The sequence below is a fragment of the Coffea eugenioides genome, chromosome 4, assembly GCF_003713205.1.
Source record: "Coffea eugenioides isolate CCC68of chromosome 4, Ceug_1.0, whole genome shotgun sequence".
Classification (NCBI taxonomy): domain Eukaryota; kingdom Viridiplantae; phylum Streptophyta; class Magnoliopsida; order Gentianales; family Rubiaceae; genus Coffea; species Coffea eugenioides.
The window spans coordinates 10,702,134-10,716,088 of NC_040038.1; the positions used below are offsets into that span (position 1 = coordinate 10,702,134).

At 36.5% G+C, this 13,955-nt stretch overlaps 3 protein-coding genes across 4 annotated transcripts; 1 reads left to right on the top strand and 2 right to left on the bottom strand.

Annotated features, from left to right (window-relative positions):
- The first annotated feature begins 246 nt into the window (after positions 1-246).
- LOC113767503 lies at positions 247-4,259 on the top strand. 2 transcript variants are annotated; one of them, XM_027311619.1, is made up of 6 exons: positions 247-329; positions 823-1,244; positions 1,313-2,442; positions 2,914-3,088; positions 3,195-3,284; positions 3,857-4,259. In XM_027311619.1, the coding sequence occupies exons 2-4, from the start codon at positions 899-901 to the stop codon at positions 2,977-2,979; spliced, it is 1,542 nt and encodes a 513-aa protein (XP_027167420.1). In that variant the 5' UTR covers positions 247-329; positions 823-898; the 3' UTR covers positions 2,980-3,088; positions 3,195-3,284; positions 3,857-4,259. The 2 variants fall into 2 exon arrangements, with proteins under 2 accessions (XP_027167420.1, XP_027167421.1); XM_027311620.1 differs by having other exon boundaries at positions 2,914-3,080.
- Positions 4,260-4,573: 314 nt separating this feature from the next.
- On the bottom strand, positions 4,574-9,343 carry LOC113768079 (GPN-loop GTPase 3). Its single transcript, XM_027312313.1, has 10 exons — positions 9,261-9,343; positions 8,470-8,743; positions 8,137-8,245; positions 7,962-8,043; positions 7,700-7,785; positions 6,929-7,032; positions 6,707-6,837; positions 6,497-6,590; positions 5,864-5,919; positions 4,574-4,989 (listed from the first exon to the last, which is right to left on the bottom strand). The coding sequence occupies exons 2-10, from the start codon at positions 8,512-8,514 to the stop codon at positions 4,893-4,895; spliced, it is 804 nt and encodes a 267-aa protein (XP_027168114.1). The 5' UTR covers positions 8,515-8,743; positions 9,261-9,343; the 3' UTR covers positions 4,574-4,892.
- A 1,360-nt stretch (positions 9,344-10,703) lies between these two features.
- On the bottom strand, positions 10,704-13,375 carry LOC113768482 (oxygen-independent coproporphyrinogen-III oxidase-like protein sll1917). The gene is made up of 2 exons (XM_027312863.1): positions 12,366-13,375; positions 10,704-11,855 (listed from the first exon to the last, which is right to left on the bottom strand). Exons 1-2 carry the CDS (start codon positions 13,151-13,153, stop codon positions 11,231-11,233), a joined length of 1,413 nt encoding a protein of 470 aa, XP_027168664.1. The 5' UTR covers positions 13,154-13,375; the 3' UTR covers positions 10,704-11,230.
- Between the last annotated feature and the right edge of the window lie 580 nt (positions 13,376-13,955).

Here is a 13,955-nt window from a genome sequence, read left to right on the forward strand (position 1 = left end):
TTGTAAAATCTAAAAAACAAACAAGTACATGAGAGCAACTTACTCTTCAGAATTAAAATATAAAATCATGCGAAATAATCAAATGAGAAGACCTTTACACTAAATTTGTTTTGCATGGTAAGGTAAAACATGAGGGACTAAATTGTAACTATCACAAACATAAGGGACCTAGAATACAATTTTTCCCTTTCTCGTCTTGCTTTTACACCTATCTCTTTATCATTCGAAGCCCATTATCCCCAATTAATTCCCAATAAAATTAGGGCACGGCAGCTGCTGGGGAAGCTATTCTGCACCACCCTTTCTATTTCCCTCGATTCCCATTCCAGGTGAAATTTCAATTCTACCATTTATATCAAAAAAGTAAATCACCGCAACATTATAGTCTTTGTGCTAATCTAGGTTATGGTAAATTAATTACCAGATAATTAGCATTGTTTTTGGGCTTGGTATTGATAATTAGCAGTATTTCTGGATTAAATTTGAGATATTTAGGATATTATTATTGTGCTAAGTCGTAGCAAATACAGCAGTTTGTTAGTTAGATTCCAAGCTTGTTCCTTGGCTCGCTCAATTGTGATTTTGGGCTTTCCTAGTAATTGAAAAAAATTTGAGATTAATAATGTTCAGGTTTCTGAATTCTGGTTTCGATTTTTGGAGCAATAAAAATTCATATACTGTCATCTCATCTCATGATTAGAGTGTATAACAGTGATTGCTGATCGAAAGAAGCAGCTAATGATTTCGATTTCGTGTGTTATTGAATATCTTGGTTATTTAATTTTTCTAATGGAAGTAATTTGTTTTGATGGTATTGGTTAGATTGTGCCAAGTTGCCTTGTTGTAAGGGACTTAGTTTGGACTCAGGTGTCTCGTGGAACGATTGATAGTTCTCTTCATGATGATTCAGTTGTTTCTTTCGGCTTCTAATTGGAGCAATGATGGGAATGATGAATTGTTTGAAAAGAGGAAAGCACTTCTTAGGGAGCTAGAATCAGTTTTGTGGTTGTTAATGACTTCAGGGGGCCGTTCTGAGGTTCGACTTTGGCTCTGCAACACTATTGCGGGCATAAGTTCAATCAGTCCCCACCATCAGCGGGAACTCTTTGTGAGGTTATTAACAGCTCATACGGCAAAGCAACGCCTAGCAGCCCAATTTCTTCAGTTGCTTTTTGAAAAGGAGCCCAAAAAAGCAGGGCGTATTATTGCAAAGAAAAGCTCCATGTTGGAGAATTTCTTCAGAGGCAAGTTACTGTGCCAAGCAAACTTTGGTTTGTATTTAGGTTCCTCTGCTAATTATTGTTAAATGCAGGAAATCCGAGGCGGATCTTGCAGTGGTTCTCTAATTTTAGTGGGGGCACTGGCTTGGGGCACAGAAAGGGGGCTAAGGCTTTATCCCATTATGCTTTTGTGCATCGAGATGTTTGTTGGGAGGAACTGGAGTGGAAGGGAAAGCATGGCCAGTCACCTGCAGTGGTTGCTACGAAACCTCATTACTTTCTTGATTTGGACGTCCAACGCACAGTAGAGAATTTTCTTGAATATGTGCCAGAGTTTTGGTCATCCAGCGAATTTGCTGAGTCATTGAAGGATGGAGAGATATTGAAAATAGATAAAAAGTTTTTTGTTAATATGTTCGTAAATTTGATGTATAAGGAGGACATGAAAGAACTATGGGGGATCATAGATGAATTTCTAATTAAGGAACCCTTCTCCTCTCTGTGCCATCACCTTCTTATCATTCTTGAAGAGCAGGAGTTATCATACTTTATGGACTTGATCAGTAAATTTCTTAAATCAAGGTCTGAAGTTGTTGAGTATGACAGCCCGTCTTTTTGGCTTGAAGTTATACTATCAAAGTGCAGTATTACTTCTATTGATCAATTACTACTGTTAAATGCCATCACTAGTCAAGCACGCCAGCTTCTGCGACTTGTTCGTGAAGAAGGTAATCTGGATGAAAAAGAAAAAGTTAAGAATATAGTTTCTCAGGTTTGTTCTTCTTCAAGTCGTGCTGATAGTTTGGCTCCAATTATGGATGAATGGTCCAAGAAGAAAAATTTAGAGTCAATAAGATGGTTAGGATTGCAGTCTTGGGCAATCTTTTTTAGGTTGTCGGAGGAATTTCGGACTTCTGAGTCCTGGGAGTCCTTATTTTCTAGCAACGGCATAGGTTTTCGAAAGTCTGACAAGTATAGATTGCTAGAAGATGACGAATATTCAGAAGAAAGTGAATCTGATTGGGATGACGGGCCTTCAGGTAAAGTTAAGCATAAGAAGAAAGGAAGGCATATTAAGAAAAGGAGAAGAAAGCATAAATTAGAAGAAAGCTATGGTGAACGATTGATAGATCTGGATGTGTCAGATAACGGCCTGGATTTGCAATTTAAGGCAGGTGACTGGTTGCTGTCTACTGATCAGTATTCTACTACATGGAGCAGTGTAAGTTAACTTCAATCTTGCTCTAATCTCTCTTGATTTTGCAATAGGATTGCCTCGAATTCTCTTTTTAATCTCTTTTCAAATAGGTCAATATAGTCACATGTTCTGCAAGTTAGTGAATGCATTTTGTCATCCATTTGTTAGACTAGGGGCAGTCAGATAATCTGCCAATTAGTTCATCACTTAGATGTAGCTAAGAAGACTACCTTAATCTTCTATTGCTTAATTTATGGTTATTGGTTTATTTTTTTTTTTGCCTGGTGAGCTGTTTATTTGTACAGTGCTATCTGTCCCTTCTCCCTTCTCCCTTCTCTCAATGCATGTTCTATACTGTTGTAAACCCCCTTCCGCCAAAAAGAAAATGGTCCATTTCCACATTTCATGATTGGTGTTAAATTGTTTTAGTTCTCTCTCTCTCTCTCTCTCTCTATCTCTCTGTGTATATATAATGACTTTTTTTTTTGGGTGCAGGTAGACCTGCCAGAACATATATCGAAGCATTGCTTCTATACATGGATAAAATTTGTTATTACCTAAATTTGGAGACGTGGATTCTCTCTGCATGCTGTGTTAGATTATTCAGAGTTCTGATGGGGGACATGCACTATTCACTATCTTATTCAAGTTGGAGAAATAAGGTGTAAAGGTTTGTTAAAACGAAACGTCATGATTCTTCCCTTTCTGTCAGCTGTAATTTTTTTCAAGTCATAGTTATTCTGATCTAACGATTGAGGTATTGTTGCAACGTGAAGGAATTCAAGTGGATCAGAAGATAGCTCTACATTCTTGGTCATCCTCTCTGAATGCCACTTTGCGATCCTTGGGCTTTCATGCATCAAACAGTATGCTTCCTTGTTCTCTTAATTTTTGTTCTGGAGTCATTTCTTAGTTATGCTTTGTGGTCTGATTCGGGGCTCAAGAATTTGACATCCTGAACTGATTAGTGTTGTGTTAAATGACTAACTGGGTAAAATTCTTCGACACAAGTCCTTACAATGATTAAAATGCCTAGCCCCTGCCTCCTCACCCTCAACTCCCAGTCTCCCGCCCCTCATTTCTACCTCCCTTTTTCCCTCTTTTCCATACCTCTTTCTAGGCTTGCCTTCATTTTCCACTTGTCATAACAGATGGCACTAGAACCTAACATATTAAGTGGCAATCCCTCATCTACACTGCCTAATCAAATTATACTGATAACTCCGGATATCATTTAAAAGCATTGTTTGAATCCTGTGCCCTCCGGGTGGTACAAATGCCTTGCATCTCCTGTTTTCCCCTTGCCATTTCATGTCATATTCCATGGAAGAGCATGCCACTCTTGATTAACCTTGATGACTGCGTCTGTTGCTTTAAAGTCTTCAGTTCTAAGCAAAATGCTAGCTTTGACAAGTTTTTTTGGTTTTTTGATTCACAGGTGTATCTTTGCTGCGTTGCTTTTCTTCATTCATGGAAGGAATGCTGCTCTCAGGCTGAAGCTCTATGAACATCATACAACCTATCATGGCTTGATGCTCGAGAGTCATAAGCATTAGTAAAGAAAACAAATATCTAGTTTAGGTCATTTAGTGCAATGACAGTGCTGTCATGTTGTGTGGTTTATTGTACAGAGCTTTATTATCAGCTTCAAAGTAGTGAAAAACTAGATTTGTATACACAAGTGGGTATTGCAAAGTTTGTTATCTTTTTTTTTTTTTGGGGATTATTTCCCGAATGTTCTGGATACAGTAAACCTCTGACTTCAACTTCTTACATCGTCATTATTAAGGAAAAGAAAAAGAATGAGAAGGAAGAAAACCCGTTATCCCTCTTACCCTGAAGCACGGTTTGCTTGAATTATATGAAAATTTCTCAATTTGAGACTCTCTACTGCGTCATTGTTGCTGGGCCAAACCAAAGGAACTTTTAAACCATAAAACACCCTGAATGATTTTGAATCAAATTGATATAGATTTCTTGCTTCCTATTTTCCTCCTCCTTTTATGTCTTCCTCTCCTTTCCCATTTTGAACTTTTTCTTTCACCTATTACGAAGCAGCTTACCTAAAGCAAAGTTTAACTTTTACAGAAAAGTACTGTTCCCAAAAGCCAGAAATTAGTTGCCAGCAACACAAACCGGAATCCCTTCTTGTATCTAGCAATTTAATTGACGCATGCTGATTGCTCCAAACGTAGAAACCTGTGATTGTGCAGAACTTCACAGATCTATCCGCAAACAGAAAAAAGAGACTTCCCACACATGGTTTAGGCTCCCATTCTCATTCTTTCCAGTTAGTAACCGAATGCAACTCATAGATGAGATGAAAAGCATTTCAAATACTTGCTACTACACTGAAATTAAACATTTACAAAATGTAACTTTACTAATGATCTTGTGTAATTCGAGCTGCCACTGGCCAACCTTGCCAGAACTTGGAAATAGCCTAAAGAAAATTGACAGATAGCTATATAATTTCAATCATCATCTTCCGGGTCAAAATCTTTAATCTTCACATCAGCATCTTCTCCATACTGAATGCAGTTATCAATTTGTGACAAGATGTACTGTATACTGCAAGTAAGAGCAGAGAAATTAAAGTTATACCTTAGCAGCGATAACCTACTTAAGTTTGGAAAACTCAAAAATTTGCTAAACTAATTCAGCTAAAGCAAATGCGATAAGAACCGTTTCAATCCATGCACAAACTAGATTGGCAAAGAGTAGGACAATATACAATGCAAAGGGTGTTGCTGAACCTCCAAAGGAAGAATATTTCCATGATGGGGAGTTTCCACAGTTTTAGATAATATAAATATTTCCAAAGTAGCTCCTAAGTACATGCAAAAGTTTAATGCTAAAAGATCTGGCAATAGAATAAAGCATTTGACAATTATATACACTACAGGTTTAGAACCAAAATCACATTTCACTGTGGCTTATTGCTGAGGCACAGGTTGCTTATGCCACTGGCAAGCTAGTTTAACTTTGGTACTTGGCTATCGAATACAAACATCCTTTCTAGAAAAAGGAAACATATGCATATATCTGAACATCAGAAGGCATAAATGGCCTATGCTCATACCAACAAAGAGCACTACGTCTACTAGATGCCCTTTTTTCTTTTTCACTTTTTATTTCTCGGCTAGTGGGGGGGCAGAGGCAGATGTGACTGAAAAGACAACGATCCATCTACCCTAATTCGAATAAATGTGATGTCTTCCAAGTTATAATAACAAGGGTACAATCTTTTCCTTTAAAATCAATGAAAGCTCACCGTGAGACCAATGACTCTCCTCCCACACTCCTCATAAAATCCAGTCAAGGTAAAAAGATACTAAAGAAAGCAAAAAGTTTCATAGCATGAAAATGTTATTGTAAAGTCCTAAACTTCTAAGACTTCCATACATCTATAAATCTTTATCACAAAAATAAAAAAGGTACGCACCTGCTTTCTTTGCTCAAGTCAAGAGGCAAAAAGCTGACCATGCTATACTGATCCACCTGTTGCAAGAAAAAATAGTCAAGCAGTCACATCCTCCGCATAATACATGAGGTACTCTGACATGGACATGGTATACAAGTCAAACTACTAATTTGTGTATACACTAAGCCCAAAATGAAGGCGAAACAATAACCTACATGGAACACATGAAAAACAATATTTCAAATAAATACCTCCAACTGATTTTATTTCCAATGAACATTCACAACACTAAGACATTAGAAATGATTAAATGCAGCATTACATAAATTGAAGTGAACAACAAGTGAATATCTAATACTGTAGAGGACTTTAAGCTATTGGTTGTCCATCAAACAACAGTTAAGGGCGCCAGTTAATACCAAAAGCTTTTGTACAATGTCCACAAAGGTGAAAGGATGAACTAACCATAATAACTAAATTATTCCAAACTTAGCAACAAATGAAAGAGAAGTCGTTCTATGTGACAGAGCCATAACAAACCCACTACATGATAGCCCCAGACAACATTTCATGCAAATGGAACGAGATCCTGATAGCCCCAGACAACATGATAACCTACTATACACAAAAGTATTTGTCAAACCAAGAACTCACCAATTCAATTAAAGACTTGTTAAGCTTTTGAAACCGTGGAGCCATCCGTTGATTCAACTCAGGCAGCAAATTTTGAGGCTCGGGATTCAGGTAACTACAGAATACAGTCAGAAGAAGGAAAGCAAAGGAAGGTCAAAAACAAAATTGATTCAAATTCTGACAAGTATGCATTTGTAAGTAGAAAAGTGACAAAAGATTAGAAGCACTAACTTTTCAATGTCCCTTTTGTTTGTCACAAGATCCATCTTGGACAGAATATTAACATGGGGAAGTTCAAGTTGAACCATCGCTGAAAGTGACGCCATACAACCACTTATAAACTTGGTCACATCTGTGATGAACTATACACAAATATATGATGTATCAAGTTCCAGCTCATGCAAGTGTGAACAATTTATCTGCCAAGCATACAGCATTAAAAAATATATATACCTGGGAATCAAGCAAGTACACAGCACAGACATTGAAATTCTTACGCTTCAGATGCTCCACAAAGTTTTTCAACACGGGAACATGTGAAAAAAGTTCTATTTGTCCTGTACCAAGGAGAACAAGGAAAATCAAAATTAGAAATTTTGGGTTTCTCAGTTCAGCCATTGACAAGTTTACCAATTTGAATTGGACGCATCTACAGCAAAAGATGAACATGAAGAAACACTATCCTGCAACTATAAGCCTTTGTTTTAAAACATTCCAATTAGTCAACAAGTTATTAATATTTTGGGAACTTTATGAAAGATTTCATTCCAGTGTTTCAATAATATCTCAGTTCTCAAGAATTAAGAGTTAACCAACATAAAGCTGACATATCCCTGATTAAACAGAAAACAGAATAGGTACTTATTAAGCTAAAAAATTTCTTCATGCTAAAACTACTAAGATACCACATGAACACTGACTATAAACAGGAAAGCAATAAATCAAGCCATGTCCAGAGAACCATACATCTGTGCATTTTAATTTTCAGATAAACAAATTGGAGTTGCATTTTACAATAGCTTCAACAATTTATCCAGCAAAAGGAAGAAAGCAGTGGGTTTCCTCATGAATCACAATTTTTCATCTCACTCAATAGAAAGTTTATGGTTTGCAGAGTCCTGTGTATACCATTTGTACTTTTTTTGGAAAAAGATGTTGTTCAAGTTTTCATCCATTATACTTAATGAATGCAAAAGAAGAAACCAAGTATCAGAAAATAAGAACCTGGACAGTCAAAAACCAAATAATCATCATCTAAGTAGTTATCCAGCTCTTCTGTCAGCCAATCATCCAAATTGTCTTCAAGGTGTCTGTGCGTCAAGATTTAAGGCCATACAAGATAGATCTTATCCTCACATGATGAAACAAACGGACTCCATTACTTTATTGTCTAAGAATTAAAAGTTCTTTTTCATGACAGAAAACAAAACAAATGCCAACTGTGAGAAAAGGAACAAAAATTAGTAAATATTGTAAGGAAGGATACTCCATGCAATAAACAAGACCACCATTTGGACCAAGACCGAGTTCCTCCATAACATCCTCCAAAGATATGAGTTCTCGAATGTCTGCAAAGATTCATGAGTTAATCTTTTAGGAATCAATGAGAACCCAGGATGACTAATTGATCAGGTAAAAATCTAGCTACTGGCACTACTCACCCATGGCAACTGGATAGTCAAAACTTTCTGCAGCAGGATCCAAGTTCACAATGTGAATTTGTCGTCCCACAGTTTCACAATGTTGGTATAAACTTGAGCAATAAGTGGACTGTCTTGAGAAAACAAAACATTAGTAACAGCCCTCACAAAACTATCATAGTATCGTATACATCCTGTACATGGCAAAAGCAAGCTAAAATTTTATATACAACTCTTTTAACAGTTAATGGAATACTTAGATACAAAAATGCATACTAGATGAACAAAGATAATACATCATAAAGCAAATCTATTTTAGCTGCTATTAAAGGGTAAAAAAATTTGCTCAATTACCTTTCCACTGCCAGCAGGGCCAATAACGAGCTGAGCATAGCCCATGATAGCTTTCTCTCTTTTCTTTTCCTCTTAATTTGTTTCTTGGAATACACCTTTCTCAATTAAAATATGGAAGTACGGACGAAATTACAAACGCAAAAGATCCCGAGGATTGCAACCAAAGCATATGTAGCAAACCAAACAACAGCAGCAAACACTATGTGCAGTAAATCAGAGTGACCCATAAGCATGCATTATACCACCACAAACATAATCATGGCAACAACATCACCTGAAACAGGAAAATAGTTTACATTAGAATAACAACCCTCAGATTTTCAGACTTTTTACTTAAAACCTCAACTAAAATAAACTTTTCAACCAAAACCCATGTCTAAAATCAAAACCAATGCACAGAAAATAAAAAAAAAATCCATAAGTTTCTTTAGACAACCAATCAACAGGTTAATTTTCTTTTTTTTTTCTTTTTTTTTCCTTTTGTAATTATTATCAAAGCAAATTTCAATGTCATTTACTGCGGCAGGCAAGAAAATTACCAACAAACTCAGATTGAATGAGGCCTTTTAGTTTTAGTCAATGAAGCAAAAGAAAGTTGACGCCTTTATGAAGGAAAGCACAAGAAGATTATGCAGAATTTTATGCAGGATTGCATTGTTTTATTACTTTATTTAACAGCTTATATGTTTCTTTCTCAACAACGAACGAATAATTTCAGATAATCAATGGCGGCGGGAGATCATCAAAAGAGAGATATAGGAGAAAGAAAAAGGAGGGGAGAATATCGGTACCGGGGTCCTGACCGGCGGCGAGGGAAACTTGAGTAGCGATCAAGGAGAAAATGAGAGAAACAAAGGAAGAATCTTTAAAAGGAGGTTTACACCCATTAAGCATCACGTGCTTTTCACGCTCTCACTTTGTACTTGTGACTTGAATTTTGGACAATAATTTGTTTTGTGGAATATTTCACTTGTGACAAAAATATTTCTAGAAAAGTATTTATTAAAGAATTAGAACTAACTTTTTAGCAATTTGTGTTCATTACAAATGGCATATTTAATTATTTATAGAATCTTACCCTAATGAGAATACCCTTTTGAAATTTTTAACTGGACATTAAATTTTTAATCAATATAGAAAAAGTCATATAGTAGTAAAAAATTAAACAAATTTATTTGATATACTCTCTATTTATCGAAGAATATTATTAAAGAAGAGTTACATATAGCATGCGACAAAGAAGAATATCAATTTTTTTCCATATTTATTCGTGTAAAGGCAATAATGTGGTGAAATCTTAATACTGTATTAATTTTATTTGGTATCTCATAAACAAAAGGAAAAAAAAAAATAGAATTGCTATAAGTCTAGAATCATGTCTGGATATCATAATAGGTCAAACCGAGAGTTCTTAATTTCCAAACATGCAATTGCACTTTTATTGTACACCCATAGAATTGAACGGTTAATTATTTAAAAAATATTTTTTATTATTATTTATACACATTTTTTCACTCAACTTTTTATCTTACATACCTCACATTATCCAAAAGTATTATAATAAATAATACAAAAAAAATTAATAATCTTCCATCCAAACATTTTGTTTGGACAAGAGTTTATTTGGATGATTTATTTGAGATAATTACTGTAGTACTTTTTGTGATGTAATGTATGTGAGATAAAAAGGTGATTGGGAAGATAAAAAGGTGATTGAAATTTGTGAAGTAAATTATTTTACTTCAAATCTTGTTTTTGTGAACTTTTGCTTGTATTTTTTGAGGAAAAAGAAATTTGTATGATATGGTCACTTGTCTCGCATACGGCTTGATGAAACGTGGAAATCAGTCGCAGAAAATTTCTGAGTAGTATTATTTAGGCACACGGGATCCTCAGTGTCACTTTTCCAGCGACAATTCAATGCCACTTCTATATTTATGCCAAGTGTCCTGTTTATTTAATTTTTCATGTGTTATTTATTTAAATTTTTTCTACCATCACGTGATAAGTGGAATTGACACTGAATTTGGCACCGAACAGTGGCATAGAGGATCCCAACTGTTATTTAGGTGGCATAATGTACCAATTCTACTGCCTTTCTTCCAGATGGCTTCCTTCCGTTTCAATGTGGTTATTTATTGCCACCCTTTCCCCCATACTGTCATGCTCTCTTTCTTTGAAGTCGTTCGCAAATGAGCATTAGCAGAATCAAGAAACGTAAACGGTAATTGTTGGATAATTAGTTTACTGTCGAAAACCAAGACTAAAGCCCTGTTTGATAACTTAGTTCAGCACCAAGAAGCCTAACATTCGGCATCTCAAATATGATGGTAATGATATTACATGAGGAAATACTAAACTTGGTTCCTTAGAGACCATCTTCAAGTCCTCTTTCTCCTCCAGGTGAGGAGATAGTACCCCTGTACCTGTACTAGTCTGAACAGCTTATGCAATTCTGGCCTTTAGAGGCAACCTGCAATTCCAATATGGTACTACAATACAAGTTGCTCTTTGACTTCAAATTCTTCATTTCAGACCAACTCCAATCATCTGGTTCCAAAAGGTGCATGAACTGCATTATAGATTCTAATCTGAAGTTTGATGCTGATTCCCTTTGGGAAAGTGTGATAACCATGAAATGTTTTCTTACATTTCTGGAATCTGAATCCCACCCTTATGGGTTATGGCCAAAACTGCTAGTAGAGCTCAAGTCTATCTAGTTACTTCAGAATCTGCTTTAAATATCAACACTGAACAAGGTTTATGAACCTACAACACCAAATGCATGGGATATCAACTCATTGGATAGAAGGAAGCCATCAGGATCACTAAGCCTAAGAAAGGCAGGTACCTCACTCATCTTGCGATCATCAGAGAGTAAAGAACTATATTCATCTACAGTAATAGTTTTCAGCTTATCATCTAAGAATACAATGTGCCCGCTTTCCACATAAGGCTGATAAACCTTGCAAAGAGAGAGTACGAGCTCGCAACCAAAAGCTTTAGCAAAGGATTTCAAATCCAACCCTCTAGCAGTTCTAAGAGAGAGCATGATGACATCCATTGCCAGGTCTTTAGCGTCAGTACTATCATCCTCACAATTTACCCCTCCATCCTCCAAAAGTTCCACATAGTGCATGAACTCTTTCAGCTTCCTTGGCCTAGAAAATCGTATCCCGTTGACATAACTCGCTGACCCAAGCCCAAAGCCATAAAATGGCTCATTCTTCCAGTACGTGTAGTTGTGTTTGCACATATAACCACTCCTGCAGTAACTACTAATCTCATAATGGTTATATCCAGCATCTGTAAGCATCCTCGACGCCATTCTGTAAAACTCAGCGGAAAGATCCTCAGAAGGCAATGGAAACTCACCTGGAGTATACCTGCACACAAACCAGTAACAATAAACAAACTTGAAACAAAAGAAGCACTTGTTAAATTGTCAATTTCATCTTCCAAAAGCATTATTCAGGCGCCTACTCTTTTATTTCCTTTTCCACTTTCTAATTTTAGTTGTATCACTGTCAGCTCTAGCTTGGTTTTGGAAATTGAATTTATCCAATACGCTTTTTCAGCTAAATATTTTTTTTTCAGTCAAATTTAAGTAGCTTGATCCATGTAAATCTCGACGCCTTTTAACGAATTAACAATCCATCCAAAGGATCTGAGAAAACTTCATGCCAGAAAATTCTATAGTTCAGCCCCCTCACCAGCATGAAACATTTGCAGATTCTGTTTTTAATGATCGTTTATCTACATCTCACTAAACTTCATAATTTAGATCATAGAATGGAACAAAGAAAACTCTTCAAGTTTTCCCCTTCAAAGAGAGAGAAAGGAATTCAAGTGTCCCCCCTATCTCAAACCAACAGAGACAGAGTTTCTTGACTTACAATACTCCAAATTTGGTGTCTTTCTCAACTTGCAAATCATAAACTGAGACATGGGTAGGATGCGCCTGGATTGTCAGCTTCAAACTCTCCTCCCACATTTCTGGTGTCTGATGAGGAAGAGAAGATATGAGGTCCAAACTCCAATTCTCAACCCCACAGGCCTTCACAATATCAATAGCCTCATAAATCTCTTTCACACCATGAGCTCTCCCACAAGCTTTCAACAGACCATCTTGAAAAGCCTGCACTCCCAAGGACACTCTATTTACCCTCAACTCCATCAACTCCTTCAATTTCCCCCTATCAAACGTGCCAGGGTCCATTTCCATTGACATCTCAGCTTCCAAAGACACCCCGAATTTGGAACTCAAAGTTTCAAGCACCAAAGAAACCAACTTTGGCGGAACTAAAGAAGGTGTCCCACCACCAAAAAATACCGTTTCAAGAGATGGGTTGGGGTTTGAATTCAATGAGGTGGCTTTAATTTCTCTGCAAAGAGTTTGAATGTAGTTTAAAATTCGCGGGTCCTCCTCTGGTGCAGAGGAGGATCCTAGAGCGATAATTGGGAAGTCACAGTAGTGGCATCGTTTTCTACAGAACGGGAGGTGAATGTAGGCTGACTTAGGGGGCAGCTTGTGCAGCGGTGTGTTGGTGGACGTAGTTGTGTCATTTTGTCGAACAGTTTGTGGGGCTTGAGACAATGAGTTTGTGATAGATTTTAAGAGTCTTGGAGGTATGATTTTGGTGGGAATGGTTGTTGACAAGGGAGAGAAGGATAATTTTAACATGGTAGCCGTCGGACTTGAGTGCTAACAAAACTACCCTTCTATCCTATATTTTCTTTATCTGGGGGAACCTTTCTATCCTATATTGCTATTAGGAAGAGGAGAAAACGAGGCCTCTCAAATTAATCTCAAGTTCAGTCTGAGTATATTTTAGAGTCAGAAATCTGAAACAGAAAGTTCAATTCAAACGCATATGCTGCCTGTTCTCATTTATACAGAATAAAATGAAAACATTTAAGTTGGAAGACAGGTAAAGAGGACACTGTTTTGCTACTGTTGAGCTCTATGTTCCATTTTGTAGTTTCCGTGACTTTGCCATTTTCCAAATCCCTAAAGCAACAAGCTTTAGTTGGTATAACTTGTTTCTCAGAATTCATGCATAAATTGTACCACTATGAATAGAGGACAAACATTACTCTGTTTCACAAATAATAAGAGAGTTCTGAAAGCGGAACATATTATGAGGTCCAAAGTCATTCACTTTGTGACTTGACCAGTAAAGGCTCCTCATATTCCTGCTAATACAAGGCCTGTGAGGACACGAAATTTGCATATTCCCCTTGGATTACATGCTTTTATTTGATAAATAATAAAAAAATTGTTATACTTTATTGTCCGTTTCAATTTATTGCATACTATTTGTTTTTCTTGGGGAGATATATTAATTAGTCTAACTAGTAAGGTGTGGCAGGAAATAAAGAGGGATATGGGTGTAGAAGGATATTTTGTGATACTAAGATATTGGAGTGAAAGCGATATTTGGCAAAAGATATTTTGAGAATAAGATATATATAATTTGTAATTG